General features: G+C 45.5%; 1 protein-coding gene across 2 annotated transcripts; it reads right to left on the bottom strand.

The window, feature by feature from the left end:
- Positions 1 to 8707: 8707 nt before the first annotated feature.
- LOC123136294 (protein CHLOROPLAST IMPORT APPARATUS 2) lies at positions 8708 to 12646 on the bottom strand. 2 transcript variants are annotated; one of them, XM_044555641.1, is made up of 3 exons: positions 10709 to 12646; positions 9177 to 9394; positions 8708 to 9058 (listed from the first exon to the last, which is right to left on the bottom strand). In XM_044555641.1, the coding sequence occupies exons 1-2, from the start codon at positions 11972 to 11974 to the stop codon at positions 9206 to 9208; spliced, it is 1455 nt and encodes a 484-aa protein (XP_044411576.1). In that variant the 5' UTR covers positions 11975 to 12646; the 3' UTR covers positions 8708 to 9058; positions 9177 to 9205. The 2 variants fall into 2 exon arrangements, with proteins under 2 accessions (XP_044411576.1, XP_044411575.1); XM_044555640.1 differs by having other exon boundaries at positions 9233 to 9394; positions 10709 to 12643.
- Between the last annotated feature and the right edge of the window lie 3125 nt (positions 12647 to 15771).

Below are 15771 nucleotides of genomic sequence, written 5' to 3'. Positions count from 1 at the left end.
GCTGACGGAGGGAGTGCCAGATGTTGGCAGCGGTTGCGCCGTCGTGATCGAGCATGCTGAAGATCTCAGTGGTGATGCGGGTGTAGAACCATTGGACGATCGCGAGATCGTCTTTCAACCATTGCGGATCGTCGGGGCGGGGAAGACAATTGGCGGCGACATGCGAGCGCAGGTTGCAGCGGCCGAGGTGGAGATCGAAGAGATGTCTCCAATGGTAGTAGTTGTGGGCGGCGAGATCAAGAACTATGGGGATGTAGGGGCTGACGTCGGAGATTGTGTCAGCAAGAGATATTGGTGTGGCGAGGATGGGTGCAGGGTAGTTTTGTGGAGCTATGGTGAGGGCCGAGAGAGAAGCGGTCGCGACGTTGGCAGCCTTGGCGATGAGCGCGGCCCGGCGCTCGAAGTAGCCGGGCGGCGGTGGCGGCGGCGGCGTAGGCGGAGCCATACCCTAAACCCTAGGACCGGTATCTGATACCATGAAAGCTGAATAAAACTGTTGCTTATTATTGATTTGGTGCGGCATACAAGAGTATATAAGAGGGTACAAACTGACTTGGGGTAGGAGTACAAAACTGACTTGGACTAGGAGTCGTATACCATAATGACTACTCTAACATGAGGGGCGGCATTCTACTTTCCGAAATGGAAGGAAGAACCCGCCTCGCAAGTTTTCTCAGGCCATCGGATCAGATCTGCACGGCCTCAGATCGAGACTTAACAAAACACACGGGATGAGCTCATGAAGGGACTGTTGAAGCGAATTCAGTAAGTTGTTGATTTGTGATGGCCCTCCTGTGTTTGTTGTTGCAGTTGGTATTTGAAGCAGACCTGCTGTCATTCTCTTGTGTGTTTTCTTTAGTATGAAGATCCAACGGCTCAAACGCGTCAGAGGGCAGATCCGACGGCCGACGAAGCTTGCAACCGGGGGAGCATTCTGGAGGAGGGTTGGCTAGCCTCTTTTATGTTTTAAATTAATCGGCAATATTGCACTAGTAAAAATACATGCAAACCTTGGTGATATTTGAAGTGTACTTGCTGTTCTCTTTTTCAAAATAAGTGTCTCAAATTTAGCACAAGTTTGTATTTTAAATTTAATACAAGGTCGAGATATTTATTTTTCGAAGGAGGGAGTACTTAACTAGAACCTTTAATCACTGCAAGGTAAGAGTTAAGGTGCCTTTCTGACTCTGCAGTCTGAAAGTAAATCCTCCAAAACAGAAAGACGCACCTGAATTTTAGAAGCACATACGTGTGCATGTACAAGAATGAGCCGAGAAGCACAACAAAGATGATTAACAAGGCCAGTAGCCATTCCTCTTGAAACAAGTGAGAGGCAAATTAAGCCCATCAACTTTTTTTTTGTAAACTGTGTTGACATCAGATTTTGGTATGGTCAATAACTTATTTAAGATGACCTTAAATAGAGAAGTGATCTTCATGAAAGAGTTCCGTATTGTCGATATGAACATCTTTGAAGTTTGGGTCATCGCAGTCCGATTTCATCTCGAAGGCCGAAACTATGCTCAAAGTACTAAGATCTTATATTCAGAGTACAGTTTGGCTGATTAAGCCCCCAAGACGACCTCAAATGGAAACATAATCTACACGGGTTGTCTTCGTCTCGTCGAAACGATCGACTTCGATATAAAAATCGTTCAAATCCGAGTTCGTATGCAAAAGTTAGAGCCATCGGAATGTAGCCTTGCCAGGAGGCGAAGTGTGGCGCGCCCCACCAGACGCCATGTCTGATGGGTAGCACGAGCGACAGATGTTTTGCGTCACATTCCGTTTTGCGCGAGCTATTTGACCCTCAAGATGACCTCTGATAAAAAATCGTTCAACATGAAAGTTTTTCGTCTCGTCGAAACGGTTAAGATTGCTTTTAGACTCGTTTCCATCCGAGGTCGTTTACTGCCTCAAATATGACCCGCAAGGTGCAGCCAGGTTGTAAACCGAACCGTTTTGGAAAGTTCGGATAAAACCAGTCCGAATTTGACTAGGGTTTTGGACGTGAATTGATGCAATTTTATTGTAAGGAAAGCCTAGATGAATCCTTTTCTTGTACGGGAAGTCCAGCCGCCTCTTATATATGTTGGGGGTGACGGCCGATTGAACAACACACAATCGATCAATCAATCTACCACTTTTTATCTTTTATCTTTTCTCCTTAACCCTAGTTCTTCTTCTTCCTAGTTCTTCGTTCGTTCTTCTTCATTGCAGGGCGGCGAACCTCGAGGCCCTAAGGGCGATCAGGTCGACCTAGGGCAGCCCATAGTCGCCGCGCGCCCAGACGGGGTCCCTCCCGGGCGTGTGGGGTTTCGAGTCCCAAAAGCGCCGGCTTGCTGTCTTGCGTATCGTGCTGGAAGTCGGCCTCCCGCGGTGTGAGTTGCGGAGCATCTCCCTCGGCGCCGCGGGTACACATCGACGTGTTCATGTGACGCGTTCCAGCGTCAACACACTTTTTGGCGACTCCGCTGGGGACGAAGCTTCGAACGGTCTCCGGCACGTTCTTGCTACAAAGAGATCGCAATCTAGGGTTTGCAATCTACAAAGGTAATATGAATACCCAATCCCTTTATGTATATGCAAATAATTCATATGGTGTTACTAGATCGTTCAATGAGTATACTCTATCGGCCAACCCTAGTTTTTTCAATCATGCAACTAACTACGTGCAAGGGCCGATTCAAAGTAATTTATATACTTCAACTTCTTATAATATTAGTAATATGCACCATATGTATCCCAACTCACACGCATCGGCAACCCAGCAAATTCATATGCCGATGAGCAACATGATGAGTTCGATTAATCAATTTGAAACACCCCAAGTTAGAATTTCCAATGCCATACGAGAAAGGTTCACCCTTTTATTCATCGGCAGCTAATGTGCAATATAGTAATCCAACCATGCCGATGAATGAGAGAATTGGTCATGCTACTAATGGCTATTTGGCCAGTTACTCTCAACCGTCATATGCTACACCTCATGTTAGTAATTCTTCGGCATCATACACAACTGTAGATGCTCATAATTCGGCTTCACACCTTCCTGGTTATAGCCGAATGAATGTAAATTTTACAGGAGCGGTTGTGCCCAACATTATAGAAGATGAGGTAGTGGTGGCTGCATTGAAGAGTTTAGCCAAAAATAAGAGAATTAGTGCTCTTTGCCTTGAACAACATGAAAAGGGGCTATTTTCTGATTATGCCGCAATAAAAGCTAGAGTTTTGCAAAAAGATGAATCTTTGCCAATTGATAAAATTGGCGAGCAAAAGTATGGTCTTACAACACTGCATATGCCTTCACCTAGTACTACATCATATTATACACCCCCTACACAATTGCAAAATTTCGGCAACACCCGTGTGTCATTGCCGAAAGAATCTAAAAGCATTGGGGGGCAATCATATCCGGAGTGGGCTGAAATTGAGAAAAAGCTTAAACCTAATTTTGCCACTCGCCGTCAGAAACAAATAAAAAAAGAATTGGCTCAGATAAAAGAAGCATTGCCAATTGGTACTATCAATGAAAAGAAGAATGATTCGAAACATGAAAGTGCTTCGGTTGAAAAAGCCGAATCAAGTAGTATATATTCTGAATCCATCAAATCCAATGAGGAAAGCATTATTAAGAAAGGGCATGGCAAGCATAGGAAAACAACGATGCTTGATTTTTCTGAAGTTAATGGAACCTACTTCCTGCCCTATGAGTTCCGTGTCGTAGAAATTGACAAGCTTCAAGGACAAGAACAAGTAGCCGAACAAAGTTCGGCCGACAAAAATCTTCAAAGCAATGATGCACGGATTCAAGAAAAAGATGATGACAAGGTGTTGGGGAGCCATACAAAGATGGAGCAAGATGTTCTTCAAATGGCACCACTATCATGCTCTCCCAACATATTGGAAGAGGTATGCATAGCGAGTAATTTACCTATTTTCAGATTTGGTTGCAACTTCATTATTGATGCATCTATAAGAAATATTATCATAAGTAATTTTGAAAGACCAATGAGGAAGGGTAATTTACTTGTTAGCAGTAAAATTGTTATGGAACATATCGGTCAACCCATTGCGCCATTTATAAAGACCGATAATGACTTATTGTTACCGCCAAAGCTTTCCGTGTTTCTTTGTCTAAAGTTCATATCTAGTTGGGTAGCTTTGCTTATTTTGTACTTGGCTTGCACTTGGTCTCAACTGAGACATGTATGTTCTAAATATTTTCGTTTTAGAAATTTAAAGCCAAGGTTAAAATCTTTTGAGAAAACCGATGCTAGTATAGTTTCTTATTTAAGGACATCGGAAAATGAATGCGAAAGAGAATTCATAGCCGAATGGGAAGATGCCAAATCTGAACCATTCGTTTGCTTAACTCCAAAGCCGTTCTCACAAAAAGATCGGCTAGAAAACAAAAGGTATACCTTCGATTCAAGCATGTGTGATCAAATATTTGATTTGTTGCTAAAAATAATTACATAAGAATTCTTGATCACCATGTCAAGCCATCAATCCAAGGACGAATGTATTGTAAGTTGCATGATTCGTTCAAGCATAGTTTTGAGGATTGCAATATGTTTCGTCAAATAGTTAAATCAGCCATTGATAAAGGACGATTGAAATTTGTTGAGACACCAAAAGATGACCAGTCTATTCCGATTGGTCCCGATGGCAGAAAGTTTTTGCATCGGCTGCTTCAAGCCGATCCATTGAAAGAGAAGGTAAAAACTGCAGGTGATGGGATTAAGCTTTCAAATAATGAAGTTGTTGAAGAGCATAATGAACATAATCTTGAGGGCGAGAATTCCATCGAAGCTACAATGGAGATGCCAAGGACTGGGGGCAGCAAGCAAATCCAATGATCGATGAAAGCAAACAAAAAGAAAACAAAGACCGAAATAAGCGCAAGTGTAAGAGATCAAAGATCACCTTCGCTGAACTATTGGATAAATATCAAAAGAAGAGTGAAGAGAAGAATACTTATCGGCCGAATCATGTAAAGAAACCAAGATCACCCCCAAGGCGCAAATATAAGGATCGGTATTGGCAAAGTGAGAACTTGTATGCAACATATTCATATCATTATTTTGGACGCCAGTGCCAATGCCGTGGATGCCTCCCTATGCTCATGTAGATCCATATCTATCATGGGACAGGTATGATACAAGAGCACATTCTCCATCTTATTGTAGACCATCTCACCAATATTATGCAGCTCTGAGAAAAACAACATTTGAACAATCACATGTTAAAGACCGTTTCAATCATAAGGAATCGGTCCAGAGCTCAAGGAAGAAGAAAGATGTAGTCAAACAAGTTTACCGCGTTAAAAGAGATGGTCGTAAGAGTGCTACTTCAGATTTGATCTCAAATGAAAAAGAGCCAATGAAAGTATTGACATTGGCTACTACAGGCAATGAGATGAAGCAATCAATTGTTAAGAGTCAAAGTGCCAAATCTGAAGAAAAGAAGTTGAGAGTGCACAAGGTCAAAAAAGAATTGCCATTGGTCAAAATAGAATCACAGCCGAGATGCCCACTCGGCTTATCGTATTGGCAAAAGAAGGAATTACAAAATCTTAGTGCACAAGAGCTGAGAAAGAGGAACATGGCATGGGTTCCCAAGAAGATCAATCAAGACAAAAATGATGTCCATGCTTCTGTTGCAACAAGTAAAATAAAAGTGAAGAAGGAAAATAATGAAAGCAACAAACAATTAAGCCGAAGGTGCGCATCACAACATCAAAATCTTCGGTTAGCACGTCATCCATTTTCTTCAACCATGCCGTTGATGCCTTTGCCATGGAATTCATCCCTAGGTATGATCAATTACCCTCCATGGATTTATTTTGATCCATGGATGCAACATAATTTTCTATATCATGAGAGGGTATTACCAAATTACCATACATTTGGTTAGTTACATTGTTGCTAATACAAAGGGGCCGAAATATTTTATTCCTATTTTATTTGTTTATTTCGGCTATACATACTTTGGTGGGTGAATTTTACATGGACCTCATGTTAACGGCTGATATTTATCTATCGCCCTAAGAATATGTCAAAGCATAGCCGGTGTAGTATCTTAACATCGTCCTTAGTTCAATTGGAGATCAAAACAGACCTCATGCCGCTTAAAATATTTTTGCACAATGATCAAAGCCGAATATGCATTGTCATTCGGATCGGAGCTTTGCCTTGCTATAGGTGCTATACATACTGAGGCTTTCGGTGATTCGTTATGAGTAGTGCAACAAATATCTAGGGTTTATCAATGTTTTGACGAATCACTTGTAGTTTATCTTGAGGTATGTCTAGATGCAAAATTTACCTTGGGTTGCTTTAAAATTGTTCATATATCTAGGCATGACAATTCAAAAGAGTTGGCACAGCAAGCGTTCGGCTACTATGTTAACCATGGTGTATTGCATTTCTATCAATAGCCAATGCTAGGTCTTGTCAACATAGGTAAGGCTGAATCGAAGCCCACCGCTTCGGCCACTAATGAAACTTTTATGCAGGCGAAGTAAGGATTGGAGGAAGTTCATTCTTGATTATCTGCAAAATCCTAGCAAAAGGGTGAACAATATGGTTCGGAGGATGGTTTTGATCTATGAAACCTTATCACCGGATTGTTATAGAAGCTGAGAAGTTTTCACCCAAGTTTGCATCAAGAGGTTCAAACAAGCAATGGCCGATATATACTTGTCGTCCTAAGAACATGCAAAATGGCCGATGGAGTGTTGACATCATCCTTAGAACAAACTATGCGGAAGTTATTTTTCGGCACACAAACTTTGCCAAAAAACAGGGGGGCATGTGTTGACACCAGATTTTGGCACGGTCAATAACTTATTTAAGATGACCTCAAATGAAGAAGTGATCTTCATGAAAGAGTTCCGTATTGTCGATATGAACATCTTTGAAGTTTGGGTCATCGCAGTCCGATTTCATCTCGAAGGCCGAAACTATGCTCAAAGTACTAAGATCTTATATTCAGAGTATAGTTTGGCTGATTAAGCCCCCAACACGACCTCAAATGGAACATGATCTACACGGATTGTCTTCGTCTCGTCGAAACGATCGATTTCGATATAAAAATCGTTCAAATCCGAGTTCATATGCAAAAGTTAGAGCCATCGGAATGTAGCCCTGCCAGGAGGCGAAGTGTGGCGCGCCCCACCAGACGCCATGTCTGATGGGTAGCGCGAGCGACGGATGTTTTGCGTCACAGTTCGTTTTGCACGAGCTATTTGACCCTCAAGATGACCTTTGATAAAAAAATCGTTCAACATGAAAGTTTTTCGTCTCGTCGAAACGGTCAAGATTGCTTTTGGACTCGTTTCCATCCGAGGTCGTTTACTGCCTCAAACATGACCCACAAGGTGCAGCCAGGTTGTAAACCGAACCGTTTTGGAAAGTTCGGATAAAACCAGTTCGAATTTGACTAGGGTTTTGGACGTGAATTGATGCAATTTTATTGTAAGGAAAGCCTAGATGAATCCTTTTCTTGTACGGGAAGTCCAGCCGCCTCTTATATATGTTGGGGGTGACGGCCGATTGAACAACACACAATCGATCAATCAATCTACCACTTTTTATCTTTTATCTTTTCTCCTTAACCCTAGTTCTTCTTCTTCCTCGTTCTTCGTTCGTTCTTCTTCATTGCAGGGCGGCGAACCTCGAGGCCCTAAGGGCGATCAGGTCGACCTAAGGCAGCCCATAGCCGCCGCGCGCCCAGACGGGGTCCCTCCCGGGCGTGTGGGGTTTCGGGTCCCAAAAGCGCCGGCTTGCTGTCTTGCGTATCGCGCTGGAAGTCGGCCTCCCGCGGTGTGAGTTGCGGAGCATCTCCCTCGGCGCCGCGGGTACACATCGACGTGTTCGTGTGACGCGTTCCAGCGTCAACAAACTGTAAGAGGCCAACATTTCTCTTTTCTCGCTTCCGATGACATGTAACGATTTGGAACTTGGAAACTTGAAGAACCGTTTTAGTAAGCTTGTAAACTTCTTTTTAACTGTATAAGCTTTCTGAACGAGGTGATGGTGTGCCACTTCGTCACCGGAGCCAACCTGCCGGTATTCATGCCGGACGGAAATTCATCAAGGCCATGATCTTGCCAGCCCCAGCGCCCTAGAGAAGAAGCTATCACCATCAGAAGAGCCGAAGCGACGGACAACGGAAACCTATCTATAATCCCCAAATTGGGGAAAGCTACAACTCCGTGTGATAGATCGAGGCCTCTCCTTACTCCCACACCAACGGATGCATTCATGTGTTTACCAGTTTTTCTTAAGCCTTATATGGGGCTTCAAGTAAGGAGGATTTTTAACAGCGTACGGCTGGCGATGGGGTGAGGGGTGGCATTTTTTTCGAAATGGAAGGAAAACCCACCTCCCAAGTTTTCTCAGGCCACCGGATCAGATCTGCGCGGCCTCAGATCGAGGCTTAACAAAACACACGGGGATGCATTCTTTTCGAAGTGACCCAGGCCGCGTATTTTGCCTGCTGTCCACAAACTACACTGCATCTGCACGCATGATCAATTCGACATGGTAAAAAGAACTGCTAAATGTCATAGTGCCAATTGACCTCTCACTCAGCTGCATCTACGGCATTGCTTTCCTGCACATGTTTTCGATGAGATGCGCCAGTGGAGCGAGTGATTTCAGAGAGGTAAAAACAGATGAACAACATATATCCGGATATATGACTGTAATATTCTAACATCACTTTATTTCCTTCCTTTACCTCACATTGTAAACCCGAGACATAAAAACTATGTGACCTGACCTGATCTCTGATCCCCATGGCAACTGGGCATCACTATCCTCCTCTCTCCGCAAAGCAAAACTCCGAAACACAAAGAAAAGAAAAGAAAAAAGGGGAGGGAACAAAAAATTCTCACTCACTCACTCACTGAGGTCTCTTAGCTAACGAGCGAAGCTAAAAAAGGGCCAAAAAGAGGTGTCCATTTAAAGGCTAGCAACAAGTATCACTATATCTAGCTCTCTTCCTCCAGGGCTTGCTGCAGAAGAGACGGGCTCCTAACAAACCTTCCCTGAAATGAACAAAAGAAAAGAACATCAGTAAACCACAAAGACTTGGTTTCGACAAAGTAGACACGTAGGTGATGGTGATCTGGTGCGAGGAGTGAGCTTTTCCAGTGCTTGGCTTACAAATATTTATACTAGAGCTTTTTATTCTTTCAAGCATCAGTTCTAGTAGTGCTTGCCTTCATCCGAGGCCGACAGTCGGCGTTCACCTTCCGCACCTGGTACCGGATCTTCTTCGAGAACAGCCGGTTGCGCCGCTTCTCCTTGTACCTCATCACCCTTGCTTCCCTGATGCCACCAGACCCGTTCTCAGGAAACAAGTCGATGTCTGCAAGTTTGGCCTGCCACAAGGATTCATCCTTGATTAGTAAGACTCTAAGAGTATCTTCTCATTCAGAATCCAAGAAAAGGAATGTAAAACATGTTTACAGTTTTACATTGTTTTCAAACCGTGTCGTAACTCGTAAGGTAAGTAATGATGCCATCGTGTGTCCAAACTACAAACTACAAAGAAGCTGGACAGATCTGCATAATGATTCTTGCCACTTATGACAGCTGCAAGTCTTGCCATCTATCAGAGCAAATTGCAGAAAAGCCAACTGAATTGGGGCTAACAGTCTGTTGCAGTTGCTCTATCACTGGCCCAAAAGGCACCAAATTTGAGCCCAGGTGACTCTCAGCAACAAGACAAACATGTAATCTATGGCAGGAAATCTCCAGGCTCAATTGCCTGTGGTCCGCTTTTGAATAATTGAGTGTAACTAGCTAACAGCATAATACTCCTAGAATGGTTAAATCTAGTTTATCCAATTTGTAACAGTTATTTTTCTATAGAACAATTTCTACCGTTATTCACCCACAAGTTTAGCAGAATGTAAAAATAAACAAAACTCACGTGGTCACTGGACTTAGAGCTAAATTCAGTTCATGAAATTTAAGGATTAGGTTTGCTGTGATTCACTATTTAGTTTTTTTTCCCCATAAACTATTTTTACTGCTTCTGTTTTATGGGTTACTGGAGAGTATCAGTGATGCTCTTAAAAGGTGTGTACTTACAGATATGCAGTAGTACAGGACTGGGTACTTCTTGTGAGTTGTGGCTTTGTGAGGGACCATCAGTTGGATAAAACAATTTTCCTAGTTTATTGGCTTAATAGTTGATACCAGTTCCACTATTGGCAGTTGCATATCAACTTATCAAGCATGTGGTTTCTAGTTGTGGGGTGTCCCTTTTCCTTTGCTGAAGAAAGCCATTCACAAGAGGCAAAATTCTTCTGTTTGTCTAGCAAAAGGAGTTAACATGTCGGAAGAAATGGGGATGTAGAGCTAAAATTAAGCTACAGAAATACGAGGCACGCCGAAATTTGATTATGGTGGTGGAACTGAAATACAATCTTCTATCAGAAATCATATTTAGAGTAACTCATATCAGTTTAAACACATGTCTCTGTAATCTATCTGAACTAGTAAGACTGTCATAGAAGAGGTAACATCATCTACAGGGCGTGTCATTTTTTGTGTTTTTTAAATGAGATTTGTTTTGAGTTAAATAACAAACTGAAAAGAAAAATTGAGTTACTGTTAGCTCATCAAAATTATGTTGCACTCCCCTACTGCACGCAAGAGGAAAAAATTCAGAGAAACCAAGTACTCACCCGCACTTCGGCGGCGGACTCAGACGAATCCGGCGCGCCGCCCTCGGCGAACATAGACCCTTTGCCGGACCACTCCTTGAGCACGTCGTCGGTGTCCAGCTTCAGCCCCAGGCCGGTCTTCGGCGCCTTTGTCGGTGCGCTGTCATCGTCTCCATTGCCGTCCGCCGCGTCCACTGTTCCATCGGCTCCCTCCTCGCATTTCCCATTGGCCAGCTCCTCCTCCTTGGCCATCAACTTCTCCATCTTCACCTTCTTCTTCTTCTTGCTCTTCTTCTTCTCTGGTGCTGCCGACGCCGGCGGCGGCATTGCGGTGTTGGACACTGGCGCTGCCGGTTCTTTCGGCGGTGGCGTCGGTGGTGTGACCGTGATGTCCTTCACCGGCACGGCAGGCCACATCCACCAGGCGCCGTCGTCGTCCCGCCGCTTGAGGGCACGGTTGAGGTTGGGTCGGGTGCTTTGCCGGGAGCCGAGGCCGAGCTCGAAGCGGCCAGCGAGACCGACCACCATGAGGCTCCTGAGGTAGGGGTGTATGCCGGAGCTGGACAGGATGGAGTCGTCGGACGTGGCGGTGGCCGTGTTGGCCTCCATGGTGAGGCTGCCCATGATGCCGTCGATGCCCTCGGCGGCGCCGCCGGCCGCGGCCTCGTCGACGTCGAGGATGGACTCGGCGTCGAAGCCGTCGTCGTCGAAGTCGAGCTCGCCGGGCTCGTCGGTGGCGGTGTCGGGGCTGGCGGGCGACGGCGCCGGGTCGCGGAACTCCCGGAACGCGCTGCTGACGGGCGTCGGGGACGAGCAGTTCTTGCAGGCGTCGGTGGACGGGCTGTGCGGCGGCGGCGGCGGCGAGGGCGAGGCCGCGTGGTCGCGGAGGAGGAATGCGGCGTCGGACAGGACGGGGAGCGGCGGGAGGAGGTCGGAGGAGGACGGGGAGGCGGCGCCGAAGGCCACGGCGAGGCCCGAGAGCGGCGGGCGCGGCGCCGTGGCCGTCTTGGGGCTCTTCTTGACGGGGAAGACGGAGGGGTGGATGGAGGCGAGCAGCGCGGCGGCCTCGTTGTAGGCCTGGTTGGGGCGCTTCCGCGGCGCCCGCGCGCGCTTGAGCGACACGGACGTGGCCGAGGAGGACGCGTTGGAGGCCTCCGAGAGCGTGGAGGACGGCGAGGAGTGCGCCGGCCGCAGCGGCGACGAGTGCGCGTGCGCCCCCGGCGACGCCGCCGCCTTCACCATGTCCAGGTCCAGCCGCAGCCCCGTGGGTATGCAAGAGGACGTCATCGCCAATGCCCCCTCAACCACCGTCACCACCACCGCCGCTCAAGCCGAGAATTTATTCCCGTTCTCCTTCTCCAGCCGATCAATCAATTCCACCGCCGCCACCACCACCACAGCTCCACAAGAACCGAATGAATTCTGAATTCCTAAACCCCTAAACCCCACGAGATTGCTCGTCAACCGAGAAATTCCCTTCCTTCTCGTCCGATGAAAGCGGCGAGACGGGGAGGAAGACGGAGAAAAGGTAGCGAGGAAACGGCAACTTTTTTCTTCTTTCTTTTCCGAGGGACAAACAGGGCGCTAAGCAGAGCCGCACCAGAGACCTTGGGACATGGGCAAACTCCAAAGAGGAAAGGAAAACTACTGGCCGCCCCCACCCCCACCTGGGATGGACTCGACTCGAGCTGCGCCTATATGAAAACACCAAGAACAAAATAGGGGACGGAAGGATTCTGCCGTACTCCTCTGTCCGTGGCAAGGAGAAGAGGTCAAGCCAGGAGCAGAGCCAGCAAGAACAGAGCAGGAATTCTGCTAGCGGGCAGCTGGGACTGTGGAGGTGTCTTCGGGATTGGAGATGGAGGAAGGGAAGAGGAATGCTAACTAGGAGAGGGAGGGGATTGCGGGGGATTGGAGGCGGTGGAGGAGGAGGAAGAAAGGGTTCAAGAGGAGGGAGGAGGGGGTGGGGTTTTAGCGAGGGAGGAGCTGCTGGAAGAGACAAGCCACTCTCATGAGGTCGCTCTCCTCCCTCTGCCCCGTGGGACCCACGCTGCATTTTGTGCAGGCTGGCCCCCTCCCTCCCTCTCCTCTCTCTAGGTGGTACGTACATGTACATGTGTTGGAATCGTGCGGTGTCATCTGGGATTTGCAATGGATAGGTGGAGAGAGTGAGACCGATTTGCCCTGTGCTTCTATGGCTCCCACAGTCACAAGAGAACTAGAATTCCTGGGCTCACGGGTCAAAGATTAAAAACATCGAGAAAATAACGAGATATGTACTACTCCCTCCATCCCATAATGTAAAGACATTTCGACGTTTTAACTTTAATGTAGTATAAAAAACGTCTTATAATATGGGATAGCACCGGGGGAGTAACTTTTAGTGTGTTCTGGCTTTGTACTGTGGCATGGTTTCCATGTCCCTGATAGTAGTTTATCATTAGAAGATGAAGAGAAGGAGAAATATCGTTAGTTTAATCATCTGTTTGTTTCATGTGTAACCATGTCTTATTAAATCAAATATTTTCATCCGGGGACGGCACTGGCCAATGGAACACATGCGGCTAAACCATTAATAATGCCGCCTTTTTGGACTAATACCCATTGTCGCCGTGCATCTTGTGCTGGATGGAAAGCAAAGGTTTGAAGCGTTCCTCCTCCCATATGTTCTTTGGTGAAATGTCAAGTACTATCACTTTGTCTTAATTGTCCTCAAATGTTGCACATACCAATAGTATGCCTACTCCCTTCGTCCCATAATATAAGGCGTTTTCTTTGACACTGGTTACATTATGAGACGGAGGGAGTAGTTATGTATCCCTGATAAGAATCGGCATATAGTTTTTGTTCTTCTCAAATATGCCGATTCTTACCATTTGTTTGTTGAACAACAGAACAAGTGTGTTGGCATTAACTATGTAGATTCTTTTTCGTTCACTTTTATTTTTTCCAGAAGACAAAACATGAGATTCAACCTTGGACTAGTAAATGTTATCTATTTATTTTTTGCCAGAAGACTAGTAAATGTTACTACTTTGCAATATTGAACATGACTACTCGCATAAGAAACTGAGCATGACAAATGAAGTGCTTGGAAACCCTAGCCTTGAATTTTCTTCCCGTGTAAACCCTTCATTGCTCCTCTCTTGGCAAAATCAAGCAAGCAAATTCTCGCATTTAGGTTCACGTTGCAAGAGCTTTCTTTGAAACCACGGTGCAAAAAATAAACACGGCACGCACCATCAACACTCACCACTTTTGATATGAGAAACCTTTCAAACCCAAGCATCCACCGTCAACCTATGACCAACAATTTCTCACAAAAAGGGAAGGAAAAAAACTATGATCACCGATACATGTTCAACTTCTGCTTGGAGGTTGCACCCACCAAAATGGATGGATGAGAAGTGGAAACCCATAGGAGGGCATATCGGTAATCTGGGCTGTGCTGGTACACGCTATGATTTGATTGCCCCGTCATCCTCAACGCCATCTACTGATCCAAATCTACCCGGCAAGTGGACCTCCCAACGGCGAGAAAGGAAAACCTATAGTTCCTGCTTATCTGCTCACACGGCGCTCTCCCATTGGCCGCACCGGATTTCCCCAGGCCTACGTGGCGGCGGCCCTTTTATCGGCGCGCGCGGCAACCTTTTCACGTGAAGCCGTGGAAGGCGCGGGCCCCGCCGGATCTTGGAGGCTTGCATGCATGCATGGCCGACGATGGTTGGCTCACACGGGCGCGCGCACACACACACAAAGCTTTTCTTTTTTTTTCCCTTTTACTTTTTTTTGTCTCCGTGTACGGATTATTTGGGATCTGCGTTGCACGACTTGGATCGTTTCACTCCATGAGCGCATGCCTGCTACGGCAAACGGTTCAGGTGAAGCAGAATTTTAGCTTCCTCACAAACTTTCAACCATGTAGACATGTCATGTGATTCACTGTTTTGGGACTCAGTACTTCAGTAGTGCACTTTGAAAGAAAAATCATGCGTTCCAAATGGACATTTTTTTTGCTACTAGTTCTTTTTTCTTTAAATAAATCGAGAGTGCTGAATGGATGTTGAAGATTTACGGCGACTGTTTGCCTTTTCCTGTTCGTGGCCTGGCCCTCACCTTTTGACGTTGGGCTTTTTTTTATGGTATATTTAGGAACTGGATTGTGTGGTAGCCATGCACCATACGTTGTGTCCCCATGGATCAATCGCTAATGATAGAGGGGAGGGGCCGGGTGAGCCAATCCCAGCCAACCAAAGAAATCCTCCCTCTTTGTTTAGGATGAGGTTATTTTTCTTTTGTCCCTTGTAGGACACAGTAGGTAGGGTTGGATCTTTTTGTAAGACCAAGATATTTCATCTTTTACACTCCAAAAAAAGTATCTTTTGGTGGCTGGTAGTTCCTCAAAATCTATTCTTGTTACAGAATTTGCATTTTGTGGTGTATCCTAGAACATTATAATTCTTAGATAAATGTAGAAAAAAGAGAGACGATGACATTTTTTCGTTATAAAACAGTTATAAAATGGGCATGAAATGAAAATTGAACATATGCAGGATATACGTGCTATGCCAGGGCGAAATATATTAGCGACATATGAATATATCTTGACCATTTACATCTGTTAGGAGTAGATTTTATACATTATTGCTAACGTTTGTAGGCTTATCTTTTCCGAAGATAATTCTCTAGCTAGTTACATGTTGCCACCAAGATTCCAACACAGCACACAATCAACCTTAGGAATTGAAAGGCCGTGATGTACCGACCAATCGTGTTCATCTACGCACGGAGGAATTCAGATAGGTTCGCCCAACAAGTGCCTGTAGAGCTAGAACGTACCAACAGATTGTGTGATTGCATTGTCGCCAGCTATTTTTCAGACGTTTGTGCAGCACTTGTTCTACGGCTCTCATTTGCTGTCCAAATACATCTCCTTCGTAATATCCCCAAAAATCTCTCTAAAATAAATAATATTATCCATGATTTGTTCTGCCTATGTTTGAATTTCTGACCAATAAAGGGCTGCACAAAGCAACTTGTACTTGTCTCTTTGTAACGTGAAACTCCAAGGACATAGAAGT

Source organism: Triticum aestivum, chromosome 6B (assembly GCF_018294505.1).
Source record: "Triticum aestivum cultivar Chinese Spring chromosome 6B, IWGSC CS RefSeq v2.1, whole genome shotgun sequence".
Lineage (NCBI taxonomy): Eukaryota > Viridiplantae > Streptophyta > Magnoliopsida > Poales > Poaceae > Triticum > Triticum aestivum.
Note: the sequence above shows the minus strand (reverse complement) of the source record. Positions and strands in the feature narration are given on the sequence as shown.

Bases quoted from the DNA above. Each gene is read 5' to 3' on its own strand.
- LOC123136294 (XM_044555640.1), bottom strand. From the start codon at position 11,974: ATGACGTCCTCTTGCATACCCACGGGGCTGCGGCTGGACCTGGACATG. The intron at 9,395-10,708 runs GTGAGTACTTGG...TCCTTGTGGCAG, and splicing joins AGTCCGCCGCCGAAGTGCGG to GCCAAACTTGCAGACATCGA. The intron at 9,059-9,232 runs GCAAGCACTACT...TGTTCATTTCAG, and splicing joins ACTGTCGGCCTCGGATGAAG to GGAAGGTTTGTTAGGAGCCC.